Source organism: Labrus bergylta, chromosome 8 (assembly GCF_963930695.1).
Source record: "Labrus bergylta chromosome 8, fLabBer1.1, whole genome shotgun sequence".
Classification (NCBI taxonomy): domain Eukaryota; kingdom Metazoa; phylum Chordata; class Actinopteri; order Labriformes; family Labridae; genus Labrus; species Labrus bergylta.
The window spans coordinates 4,841,595-4,854,246 of record NC_089202.1 but is presented as its reverse complement, the minus strand read 5'-3'; the positions used below and the strand labels follow the sequence as shown (position 1 = coordinate 4,854,246).

Genomic DNA, 12,652 nt, shown 5'->3' with positions numbered 1-12,652 from the left:
AATCACTTGAAACACATCCAGGGAAACCAGCACATTAAATTATAGGTATTTCTGTCATTAGTTACCAAGTAAAGAGGGCAGCAAATATAAATGTCTTTTTTACCCAGTACCTTCAGAAAATACAGTAAGAATAGATCCTGTCCCGACATGTCTCCCCTAACCATCACATTTGAGCTCCACACCCACACAGCAACAACTGCTCCACAGACTGATGAGTATGTGTGTCTGTGTGTGCGTGTACACACTGTATTCAGTTTGTTGTGAATAATAAAAACAGTGTTAAGTTAGTGTCCGGTGTGTGAGTTAGTTTTATTCATGCGTGTTTTTGTGCATGTGTGACTGAGTGGACCTGCACATGAGTACAGTCAATGTACTCTCTCTGATCTTTGGTGACATCATCACCTCTGTCTCTGGGGTGACACAGCATTGTTGTTGCTAGGAAACAAGGTTAGGAGGAGACAGAGTTACTTTCCAGCCAAAACACACCCATGCTATTGACTTCCCCATAATGGTGATGGGACATTTACATGTTCCTTCCAACCATCTACTAAACACATACACCTACTTATCATCCCTGCTCTCCACCTCGTCCTCGTCCTCCCCCTTCATTCTCCCCTCTTCTTATCTCTATGAGCAACACTCTGTAGTACTGATTCAAAGTTAGAGGAGAGAGAGACACATAGACGGAGAGAGAAGACAGACAGACAGAAAATAACATTTGTAACCCTCCCCCTAACATCTGTTTAATGGAAAATAACTCATTTTTGTGTGGTTTTTTTTTCCATACACAATGACATCAAGTAAGCAAACTGGATTTAAAGGGTTAAAATCCTCAAAATGATTTAATGTTTGGTAGTTTTATGCAGGGCTGAAGTTGTCTAAGAGATTTATGCAGAAAAGAGCAGAAAAAAATATGAATCTGTACTACTTTTATAGCAGTTTTTTTGGGCCATATGCACTAATACAGCCAAAATTATGGCCAGATTGAGTTTCAGATTTGTGCCCAAATGGACAAAAATGTCCTTAATGATGCATGAGGGGTTGTTGCCTCCAAAGATTGTATAAAACATGGATGTAGTCTCAGTGACATCACCTTTTGGTTTCTGAAGATGAGTTTGCCATGTCAGAAATATTATCTCAACATAACTCTCAAGCAATCTAGAAACAGGCAAAGTTGTGCAGAGGTGTGCCGCAAACCTCCCAGGAAACAGCTACAAACGCTTAACAGGCTTCATGGAATCAGAATGTGTGGGTTACCTGACAATAGTGAATGAAAGAATAGTACGTACATACGGCATAATATAGATATGGAGTAAAAAACAAAAAGGAATGTAATACATCATATAATAAGGGATGAAGTCCAACACCACTAGTCACTTACTACTTCTTCATTTTAGAGATCTGACTTATATGATAGGATTAATGTGATGATTTATATATAAATTATTGTTTTATTTTCTGTGATTCTTGAGTCCAAGCAGTGAACCTAAACGATGCAGCACAATGTCTCTCACAGCATCACAGACACACCACAGTCCCTCGCTTTAGGTTTTTCTGTTTTTTAATGAACACCTGTCCACAGGAGGGATTGAATCTGGTCTGAAAATCACAATAAGAAACAACATCACAACATCACTGAAACAACATCACAACATCACAACCAGCATGAATCAAGACAAATGGTTGCATTAGCCAACCTTTTCATTTGCATTCCAAACATACATCTGTTTGTTATGCTTCTCCATGACTGTTTGGTTGAGTTAGTGAGTAAAATGCAGTTTAAGTTGGACAATTTTGGTTATGCTAATTTAAGCTTATGTATTTTGTTGAAACTTTGTTTGTTTGAGAACCAAGTAACGGTAAAAATGTATTCTTTAGGAAAACTTTGAGAGAAAATGTTTATTAGAATTTATTTGAGACTAATGCATGTCTTTTCTGTTTATCTTGAAGGTTATCAACCTGTTCGATTTCCTCATATTCCATCATTCTGTTTACATCCATTGAAACCATCAAACCCAAAACCATCTTCAAGAAAATAAAAATCAAAGAATGAGAAGAATTGAGTTGTCCTTTGCATCCTTCAGCAGTTGATCAAGCAGTTTTTCAAGTTTGGGCAGAGTTGTGGTCACAAAAACACACAGAACTTGACACTAGGGTAACAGAGTATGTTGAATTCAGATCCAGTGTTATATGAGTGTGTGATTTTATAAAATCCAAAGTCCAAAGTCAAAGAAACCCGACCTGAGTAGTCACGTCGGCACACGTCACAAACTTGATTACATTTTGCTGACCTAAATATCGTCCATATATTTTCTTCATATGTCATAACATGCTCTTTTTTAATGATTTTGTATCCAAAACTTTCTTCTTCTTCTTCTTCTTATTATTTTCAAGGTTACAAAGAAAGTATAAAATCTGAATGTGGTTTCAGACTCTCACATTGACCCACACAAACAAAAGGTCTCCATTGGGGTGGTGTTTACATGTTTCTTGTCATCCTGGTTTTGCTGCACTTTAAGAAAGAGTCAGATTATGTCAGTGATATTGTCCAGCTTGTCAGAGCTGCCCTTTTTCTCATCATTGAGTGGTGCATGACGGATTGAAGTGTTTCCGGCTCAAACATGTAAAAGGTTACAATAATTGGATATAATATCTTTTGACATTTTGAAGACGGCGCTGAGACATTTTGTCCTCTGGAGATGAGACAAGGAAGCTTGCTTATAATAACCAGGTTAGTGTGTGAATTATAGAAAAATACAAAATAATAATAAACATAATATCTTCTAGACAAGATGACAGTACAGTTTAATTTGTGGATGGTGCTAAAAGGTTAATCTGAACACAATTCTATAATACAAGAGTTACAAAAAAACATTAAACACCTGTAAATAAAACTGCCTTAAAAGAAAGAATACATCTTTTTTTTTCCTCGACACCTTCTTTTCATCTTATTAGCAGCCCCTTTAAGTCTTTCAGAGTTGTGTATGTTGAAAAGAGTCGAACATTTCAGTAACTCAGACTTGATTCAATCCCCCTCTCACCTCCTTTGCAGTTTCCAAGCTATTAGCAGGATCTTTGATTGAGATTAGCAGAGCCGAGAAATCAATGAAAGATAATTAAAAAGCCTTTGTTAAAGGGCAGGCACTTGTCTGAGTGTGTAGGAGTGTGTTTGAGAGCGAGTGTGTGACTCATTGTGTTTCTGTATGTGTGAAAATGTTTTGGATTTGAGGATAATGAACGTCTGATGCATTCTTTCAAAGGTGTGCATTGCTCTCTGCATACTGATGGATGATTGTTAAGTTAGCAAGCAGCTATAAGCATCTGTTTCAGTTTTCCTCTAAAACTTTAGATACTGGACTTTATTAGAATATATAGGCACGATATTAGGGGGAAGTATTTACGCAGTACATCAAAGGTACTTTACTCAAACAATTCAATTCTAATGAGCAAGAAGTTGAGTGAGAAAAGGTGGGAGATGTTTTTTTTTACTTCTTCCGGGAAATAAATTATTTCTGTTCCCAGCCTTGAGCTGCTTAGTGACTCATCTGTTTAGGCACACATAAATAGCGTGAAACACACACACGCACATGCGCGCACACACACACACACACACACACACACACACACACACACACACACACACACACACACACACACACACACTGTTTAGTGAGTGTCGCTCAGGGTGGTGTGCAGGACAGCGAATACACATCTCAGTGGTGCTATAGCTGTTGGCACACAGAGTAATGAGGGAGTTTTACAAGGGGATACATTTTTCTACAAAAAAGAGGAAGAACTATGAGTGTTTGTGTGACGAGTGTTGAGTTTTGTCTTGGTGGTTCAGGTGGGTGGAACTAATTAGTCAAAATATAAATAATACACACACACACTCACTCACTCATGAGGTAGCTTTCAGGAACAGCCTTCTGTCAGACATTATGAGCTCAAGGTGATGTCTGACCTCGTTATATGTGTAGAAACTATTCTAACCATACCCCCACAGCCAAGTCAAAAATTAGAATTAGAAATACAGTGTAAAAAGTTCATAGAGGTCTGAATCAACCTCTTTCTAAACTGTTCAGTTTGACTTTTTACATCACTGGACCCCGCTGACCATCCCAAGTTGTTACTGGACTATTCTGCAAAGCCCTGGGTTGATTTTAAACAGAACAATATTGTACTTTTTGAATAGGTTATTTAACTATGACACCTTTACAACTAAAGTGTTGTTACATTTTGGCAACCTAACTCCTTGTTTTAAGTTTTTAGAAAATCACTGGGTGCAAATTTTCTGCAGCAGAAACTTGAATTTATCTCCTCAGAGAGTTAAGCTGTATGATGCATCGGACATGTGTTGTTTGAAATTCTCTGTCTTTTCATTTAAGTGAATGGGCGGCCAGTTCAAATTTTCAGCCAGATAACAGCACTCCTTTATCTACATTTCTACCTGTAGAGGATGATTTGTTGCAGCAAAATTAAACTGTTGAGTGTCTTTAAAAAATCCTCCTCTTGTAAAAAACCTGCGATATGTGAGCTGCAGCTGCTTCAGCTTGTCCACCTGACGTCATGTAGCTAATGTTACTTTGTGCGCTTGGGAGGTAAAAGCTACACTTAATCCTACAATTCTGCAGTGTGCTCTCTCATATGAGTAAGACATCTTCGTCCTTTACTACAAATCATCTCCAAATTTAACAATCAGACACTGTTGGACAGACACTGAAACTGAGAATGACAGGCAGGTACAAACCAACACTTTTTCTCCCTGACTGTCTCTATCCCTCTGTCAGTCTGGTTCTGGTGAAACTTCACTCTTTTTTTCAGAATAGCAGCCCAGCAGGCCTGTCTCTGTGAGTATGATCCTCTGTACTGATTCTGTTTGTATTATTCCAGAGCTTCAGTAGGCAGTGTTTGTATTTTAGGGGTCAATATTTAAACCCCTGAAATAAAAATAGACACAGACACACACATACACATACAACATGACACTTACCAGTCGTTTGATGATTCTAAGTGTTGTGCGTTGGATTCTCGGGGTCTCTGTGTGCATGCGTGCGCGCAGCTCAAGTGAAAAGTTCTGCAAACAGGACGGTGACAAGCAGTCATGATCCTCTCCACCATACAGCTGGATCAGAAGGTACAGACACTGAAGAGACTCATCCCACACCTCCTGGTTCTCAGTGGACAGCTACAAGAGGAGAAGGTCACTTAATAGAAGGCAGTACTTACAGTACTTATCATAAATGAACATGAAGTGAATAAAACAATAAATTCATACTCCAACATATGAGTTTGAAAATTAATAATAAAAACATTATGTGCAAAATGTATAAATTTAATATGACTTGTAAGCATAAAATCTTGTTTAAATAATAAAAATAAAAGTAGATAAAATGCTTAATATAATCACTGCCAAATGAATTAACTTAATGTGCTGAATGAATAGAACTAACAATGCATCAATAAAAAGCCCACTACTCCTCATAAATGTATTTTCTTGACAGAAACAAGTTTTACCGTTTTAATATTCAGGGATCATACTGACGCTTCTGCCGTCTCTATTGCACTAATCTCCCATGGGGCAAAGGGGCTGCCTCGAGGCTGGGGGTGTGTCAGCTGCCCTCTTAACCCTCTCATACACAACCCCACACAGACGCCCACCCAACACTCAATGTGTCAAGTATAAGTAAAAACCTCTATTGTGTCCCTTGAGACCTCCTCTTCTTCTCCTCCCACTTTCCTAACCCCTCTCCTTTAAATCCTCAACTTCCCATGATGCCTCACAGCACCATCGTTCCCCTCGATTCCCATTGCCTATGAGTCTCATTCTATCCTCTCATCTCTATTTTATTCCTTCAACAAACAAGAGTCCCCAATCCTTCTCTTCTCCAACTCTTGACAAGTCTCAGTTTTGTTCTGATACATTTTTATCTTACATGTTACAATGTGAAGAAAGAAGACAAGAGACATAGTCCATCATTAAACAGCAACTTATCTAGATTGTGACACAAAAATAAAAGTATTTGAGTCAACTATTGTGAGATTCTGAGTGCAGACAAAAGCTGTAGTTTTGCATCAAAATATTTTTTTTAAATCAAACAATATTCAGTCATAATAATTTCAGATATTAAATGATTCTCAGAAGACGTATTAGTGCCAGTAGGTGTGTTGTATGACTGGCTGTTGAGATAACATTTCCCTGAGTGGAGAAGCCATCATTGTACCCGTTCTTATCTTCCCCTTTGTCAGATTGCATCACTTTCTGCGTGGGCTTTTGCAGAAATAAGAGCCTTTTCTGCAGATTTTGTGGGATTAATATTTGCAATAACTTTATTATAATTACTTCGGTAAACCAGAATAATCATATTCACTAAAACAGACAAGCACTTTCTTATGAACATTCTGCTCTTAGTAACCAGGGACATTAGCAGAACACAAAACTGGAGAAGAATCAGTCAGGAAGGATAAGGAGATAAAACTTGTCTGTGGTCACAACATGCACAACTATTTCTCTTTTTTGGGGGCTGTCTTGCTTTTGCCTCTCCATGTCACCTGTTGTAAATTTCATTTGAAGCAAAGCGACTGATTTCTATTCACAATCACTTGTGCCTCCTAAATGGACCGGTGGATTTCCCTGAAGTTTAACTGACTTTGTGATATAATGTGAGAAATAAAAGTACCTTTATTTTATTTGAGCAGTGTACGTTTTACATGCTCTTTGCAAAATATAAAGTAACAAATAAATGTTTTCTCCTTCCTCTCTCTCTCTCTTTCTGTAATAGACACGCACACACAAAAACACTTCCTCACCTAAATAAGCACATATACACAGTTTGTCCTACATACATTAAGACATAAAGTACACAAGCATACATGCAGGGGCAACAAAAAATATTTATGTATGTATGCAAGCAAAGCATTAACGCAGGCACGCACACACACACACACACACACACACACACACACACACACACACACACACACACACACACACACACACACACACACACACACACACAGGCTGTGTGAGTGTTGGTCTCACCATGCGGATGAGGAGTGTGCTGAGTTGGCTCAGGGGTCGGTTCTCTAGGAGCAGCTTCTCTGCTGCCTCCATCTCCACTGCTGGACAAGATAGCCTCTGGCTCTATACACTCACACACATGCACACACACAAACACAGACACACAGACACACAGACATACACACACACACAGGTGCTAAATCATTTATACAGATTTGACAGTCAATAATGATGGATCCAGAGACCTGCCAGGACAGATTCTGTCAAACTGAGACAGACAGAGAGAGACACACCGATTCATAGACTAAGAGAGGAAGTCGTTATTTGAACAGGTTGAACACTTTTGTGTATGTGTCGCATCCAGTCGTTTTTTTTTAACTCATTAAGACACTCCTTCATTAGCACCTCTGTCTCTCACTTTGGCTTATTTTAGTTCAGTTCATGCCTACAGTAGAACTTCAGGCCAATTAGTGCTGCAATAATGTGATTAATACTGGCACATATTTTCTCTCCCTCTCATCCAAAGTCATTTCTTCTCTGTTCTGCTCCCTCTCTCCTTCCATTTTTTTTCTTCTGTAGGATATATATAATCTCTGACTCTCTCTCCCTTGACCAATGGAGTAATAGTTTGGGGAGAGCGCTCTAGTCACGTCCTCCGTCCTTTATCAGACCTTATTACCCAAATGAATTTGGTTTGGGCTGAAGTTTTCTTTTTAATGAGCTTTGCATTTCTCACAGAATTGATTTCCGCTGCACATTCTGCTCGCTCCAGTTTCTGTCTCTGTCTGTCCTTCTAATCTCTCCATCCTTCTCTTTCCCTCGTCTGTCCTTCTCTTTTCCACCCAGTTTTCTACCCGGCCTCCCTTCTGCTCCCCCTGACCCCCCTGTCCAGGCATTAATATGTATGCGTTGGGCTGGGGTGCACACTATGGGGAGATGGGGGCTTGTGTGTATGTGTATAGTGAGCCTATGTCGGTGTGTGAGTGTGTCTGTGTGTATGGAGGCAAGCTGAGGACAAAGCCAGTGGTGATAATGAGGCCGCAGGGACATAGCCAGACAGGTCCCTCTGTGTATGCCTGTAAGTGTGTGCGTGTGTATGTGCGTGTGTATGTGTGTGTGTCATGGACTCAGGACCTTATCCACTTTCTCCTGAGTCCACAGCTTCAATATTGCGGTTGCTTAAACCTGCTAGCTTCCACTGCACACATCAATGGATACTCACATACACACATATATTCATTCAAGCACACACACATACACACACCTTTAGGGACATGATGCAAGGGCAACATTTTGAGGGAGTTGACTTGTGAATCTGTGCTCAACAGAGATGGACCTGGTAAATAATGGTGAATCAATGTGGGGAATGCAGCCGTATATATGAACTTACCAAACATGATGCAGCAAAACACATGACACATGGCTAACAACCATTTAAAGAATATCAAAATATAGTTAGTTACAGATGGCCAATGCCAAGCTTTTCTCCACAGCCTTGACTGCTGAAGCTGAACGTGGTTCCATTTTAACTTCTCATTACTTTTTGATACAACTAATGGATATTTAGTAGCCTTATCAATAAGTATTAGTCTATTAGTCGATGAAATGCTAATATGCCTAACAAAGAGTTGTGGAGGCTTGCATGTGTTTGTTGGAGGCTCAAAGATCATGTTTTGTTTCCTTTTTTTCTTTTCTTACAGCACCCTATAAAACGGTCAGTGTGGTAGCAACTCGTAGCAACTGCTATCGACCTTCCCTAAGCTATGTCACTGGGCTATACTTTAAAATACACTGCTTAAACATGGAAGAAATGAAAGATAAAGCTGAAGGCTAGGTTTCATGTTTTTCAGTGCAATGTGTGATCTCATTCATTGATCAAAGGTAGCTTACAGACTGTGCATTAGGGGCAGTGCATTAATTATGAAGTTTTTTAAATGTTGACAGCTTTTCTTTCAGGGAGCACATTCAGTGGGTTACTAAAAGCTGTTTTACTTAAAGAGCCCATATTCTGCCCTTTTTGGGGTTCGTATATTTAATCTATGTATCTACTTTTGTACGTTCACAATAGCTAAAGTCCGAAAGTCTGTTTTCATGTACTGCTCCTCCTTGCTCCCTCTCCGCTCTGAGTCCGTCAGCTACGCTCTGCTGAGCCCACACTGTTAGACCCCACGTGTGCCAAGGTGCCAAGTCTGCTCTGATTGGTCTGCTGATCCGCTCTGTCGTTATTGGTCAGTTGCTCAGCACAGTTCTCGGAAATGTCCCGCCTCTTTTACCATATTTGGAATGCAGCCACTGGCTCCGTCCGAGTAGAGCAAAAACATTAGCACCTTAGCACTAATAAACATGGACAAAGCTTCAGTAATGCCGACCATTGGTTAGTGAACCATTGGTCAATGGCGGAGGCCATATTGGAAATGCTCTCTCAAAGGGGTTAAAGCCTCCTGAAAAAAAGCTTCACCACGACCACATGTCAGTCAGGCCAGAAGGAGTGAGGAACTGCAGGTTTTTGTACTTCAGAATTAGCTTTTCAACCTGGACATTGGTTGTGCATGACTACCTCGGCTGAAAGTCTCCATATGCTGGACAGTGTGTATCATGATGCTCTAAGATGTATTACAAACTGTTGTTTACTTACTCACAAATGTACTTCATATTCTAAAGTTAATTTAAAGTAAGTAAGTAAAGTAAGACTGCTTAAAGTAAAGCACTGGTATATCTCCACGTATAAAGCCATTTTAGGCAAAAATCGAAACTAACTTTCCTATCTTTGAAACTTGAAGGACGGACTCAAAACCTCTGCTTGATGGACACGGTGCAGTTTGTCATTCCCAAAGTCGGAAAGAAGTTTTAGGGTTTTCTGCACCGTTTGCTTGGAGCAACCTACAATCTGAATGTTTAAACTTTTAGTGAAAAATGTTTTAACTGATCTATCACTTGTGTTTTACATGTACTATTCAGATTTGATTGCTGCGATTGGAACCTGGCAAAATAAAGGTTAAATAATAAACAATACAATCTAATATTCCAGTTCCCATCAGACTTGTTTGAGTCTTCATACCTGCAGTGCAGAGCGGACAACAACAGAAGTGTGTTTTAGGATGTTGTGGAGCAGTTCCAGCAGGGCTTGCAACACAAGATGGCTGACCTTCCTCCCAGATTGTCCCTCTCCATCCAGGTGGACTAGAGCTGCTTCCGAAAGGGTGCTCACCACCATCTCTACTAGGCCTGCACAGTGGAATATCCATTCAATAAATCAGTGGATTTCTGGATGCTTGTTCCATTAAATACAAATAAGAACATTATATCTTAAGGTGAGTACATCAAAATGAAAGATGACCACATGCTCATGTTTACAAAATTCACATACAAGACATGAAGCACTTTAAGTGGCATTAACTGACATTAATTCATATAAGCCCCCAATGTATGTTGTGTTTTAACTAATCAATGAAACCAGTTCTACATTCTAAACAACTACTCATTACTCTCTTTTCTACTTGTATTTCAGAGGTATAAAACACCTGAGCTCCACTGGAGTTAAAGTCTGTAGCTGCAGGCTCTAGCTGGATTCTGTCCTGGATCAATACCCCCCAAAGAGGATGAGGGGCGCTCCCTCCAAAGCTGCTAAGCATTTCATTGTCACCAATTGGCCCACCAGAGGAAAATGGCTGAATTTGACAATTGACTATTCATCAGACTTTGAAGCTGGGGTGTTGAATTAATCTGTGACAATGACAGCATCAACTCCTAGTCCACCGAGTTGGTGGAACAACACAATATAACTCATTGTAGATGCTCATCTATATATATACTCTGTTCTGCTCTTAATATCTCTTTCACTTCCCTCACACCTCCCTTTATCGCTCCCCAGAAAACCACCCATGTAGAACATTGTAAGGCTGCTAACCCTTGCACAGCCATGAATAAAAAGCTCCTACAAAAGTGCAAAACCATGTTCCTTTGCTTGTTAAATTTAACATGACACAGAAGATACTCTACATTTTGCAGCTCCATCTGTGTAGTTAGCATTGGTGGGCTTCTGTCCCTGAGGCGTTCCGATCACACATCTGTGTAAGTTAAGACTACATCAGTTCTGTTCTGACATGACATACATATGTATCGAATAAATGTACATCGTGCCAATCAGCAAGTCCAAAGTTATACTTCATTTCTATGCACAAAAATGTAGCAGTTAAGTAACAACTGAATCAAATAAGTTGTAGCTGGGGGAAAACACACCCAGTGTTATTTTCTATTCCAATAGATCTTTATTTAGAATGTAGACGATGTGAGTGTGTTTATTTTTGTAAGTGGAGGAGCAACGCTGCAGACACTAGAAAGCTGTTAAGTTAGCCTGCTGTCAGGGTGATGTACTGTTACTTTGTCAAGCTGCCTCATAATTAAGTAAATGGACCGCTCTGCTCTGGACTGCTCAGTCAAAAAAGCTCTTCTAATGTTAATGTGATCCGACAGTGCAGTCCTGCTCAGATGAACACTCTGCTCTAGATAGAAGCTCATGTTTATGTTAATGCTATTATTATGTGGTTATCTGTGAGGAAGAACTGGCTTCACTACACACAGCCATCTGAACCACATCACAATGACGATTGAAGAAAAGTTTCTAATTCTTTCCCTATACTTTACTGTTATTTACTGACCCATCAACGGGGTAGCTGCAGAACTACCTGTAATCAAACATCAAATATATCTGTTTGTTAACTTAAGCATTTAGAGCATTTATGGCACAGAGGGCACATAATTTAGAGCAGTGTGTTAATATGTTGAGACAGACGGTGAGCCAGGCGAGAAGTGATTTTGTGGTTGTAACAGGTGATAATCTGAACCATTAAGATCTAAATGTAACGCTTAACAAGTCCTGGTTTTTCTGACTAGCTGTCTGTTGTGATAATCTGCTAATATTTACAGTCTATGGCTACAACACAGCAGCAAAAAGGCAAATACTCATATTTGAATGCTGACAATCTTAACAAATTCTACAATGACTATTGACATAATAACGGTATTTGCAAATGTTACAGCACATAACCCTTAAAAAATGGTGAAAATGATTCTGCATTGTGAAACTATAGTTTATGCATATATGCATTGATTTGAAATGGGCATCAGAGACAAAGACAACGTCTACATGAAGAAAATGTCAACAGGACAAAGGAATAAGTAAAGGCACATTTAGTACCATTGTTTATTAAATTCAACTTCTTGCAGGCTTTTTAAGCACTTCATTCTTTCTGTTGCCATTGAACCGGTCATGATTTTCCAACTGTTACCATAAAGTTCCATGGAAAATAATTAAAAAAGTGATTAAAGCAGCAAACAAAAAGAACATGTTATTTAAAAACAAAATAAAACAATAGAACCAGGGCTCTGGATATCTGCCTGGTGTTGCACTAACACAGTTCTTGCTGCAGTCATTACAGATACATGGTTTGAACAAGGATCAGAACTATAACCACTGCTGATTAGTTACAGATAACTAAGACCATTGTCTGTCTCAAATAGGGTAAGAGTATTACTAAAAATAAAAGGGCGTACAGTGTAATCCATTATTATCGTGATGTGACTCCATGGTGTGGTTTGGATTCATACTGTGGACACTACGTGTTTATGGTATCA

At 39.3% G+C, this 12,652-nt stretch overlaps 1 protein-coding gene across 1 annotated transcript in view; it reads right to left on the bottom strand.

The window, feature by feature from the left end:
- ulk4 (unc-51 like kinase 4) overlaps positions 1 to 12,652 on the bottom strand; it is a 74,760-nt gene that overhangs the window by 5,125 nt on the left and 56,983 nt on the right. The window contains exons 33-35 of the mRNA XM_065957747.1: positions 10,077 to 10,243; positions 7,040 to 7,141; positions 4,991 to 5,185 (exon numbers count right to left, since the gene is read on the bottom strand). Coding sequence (XP_065813819.1) covers positions 4,991 to 5,185; positions 7,040 to 7,141; positions 10,077 to 10,243 — 464 coding nt within the window. The remainder of the gene's footprint in view (positions 1 to 4,990; positions 5,186 to 7,039; positions 7,142 to 10,076; positions 10,244 to 12,652) is intronic.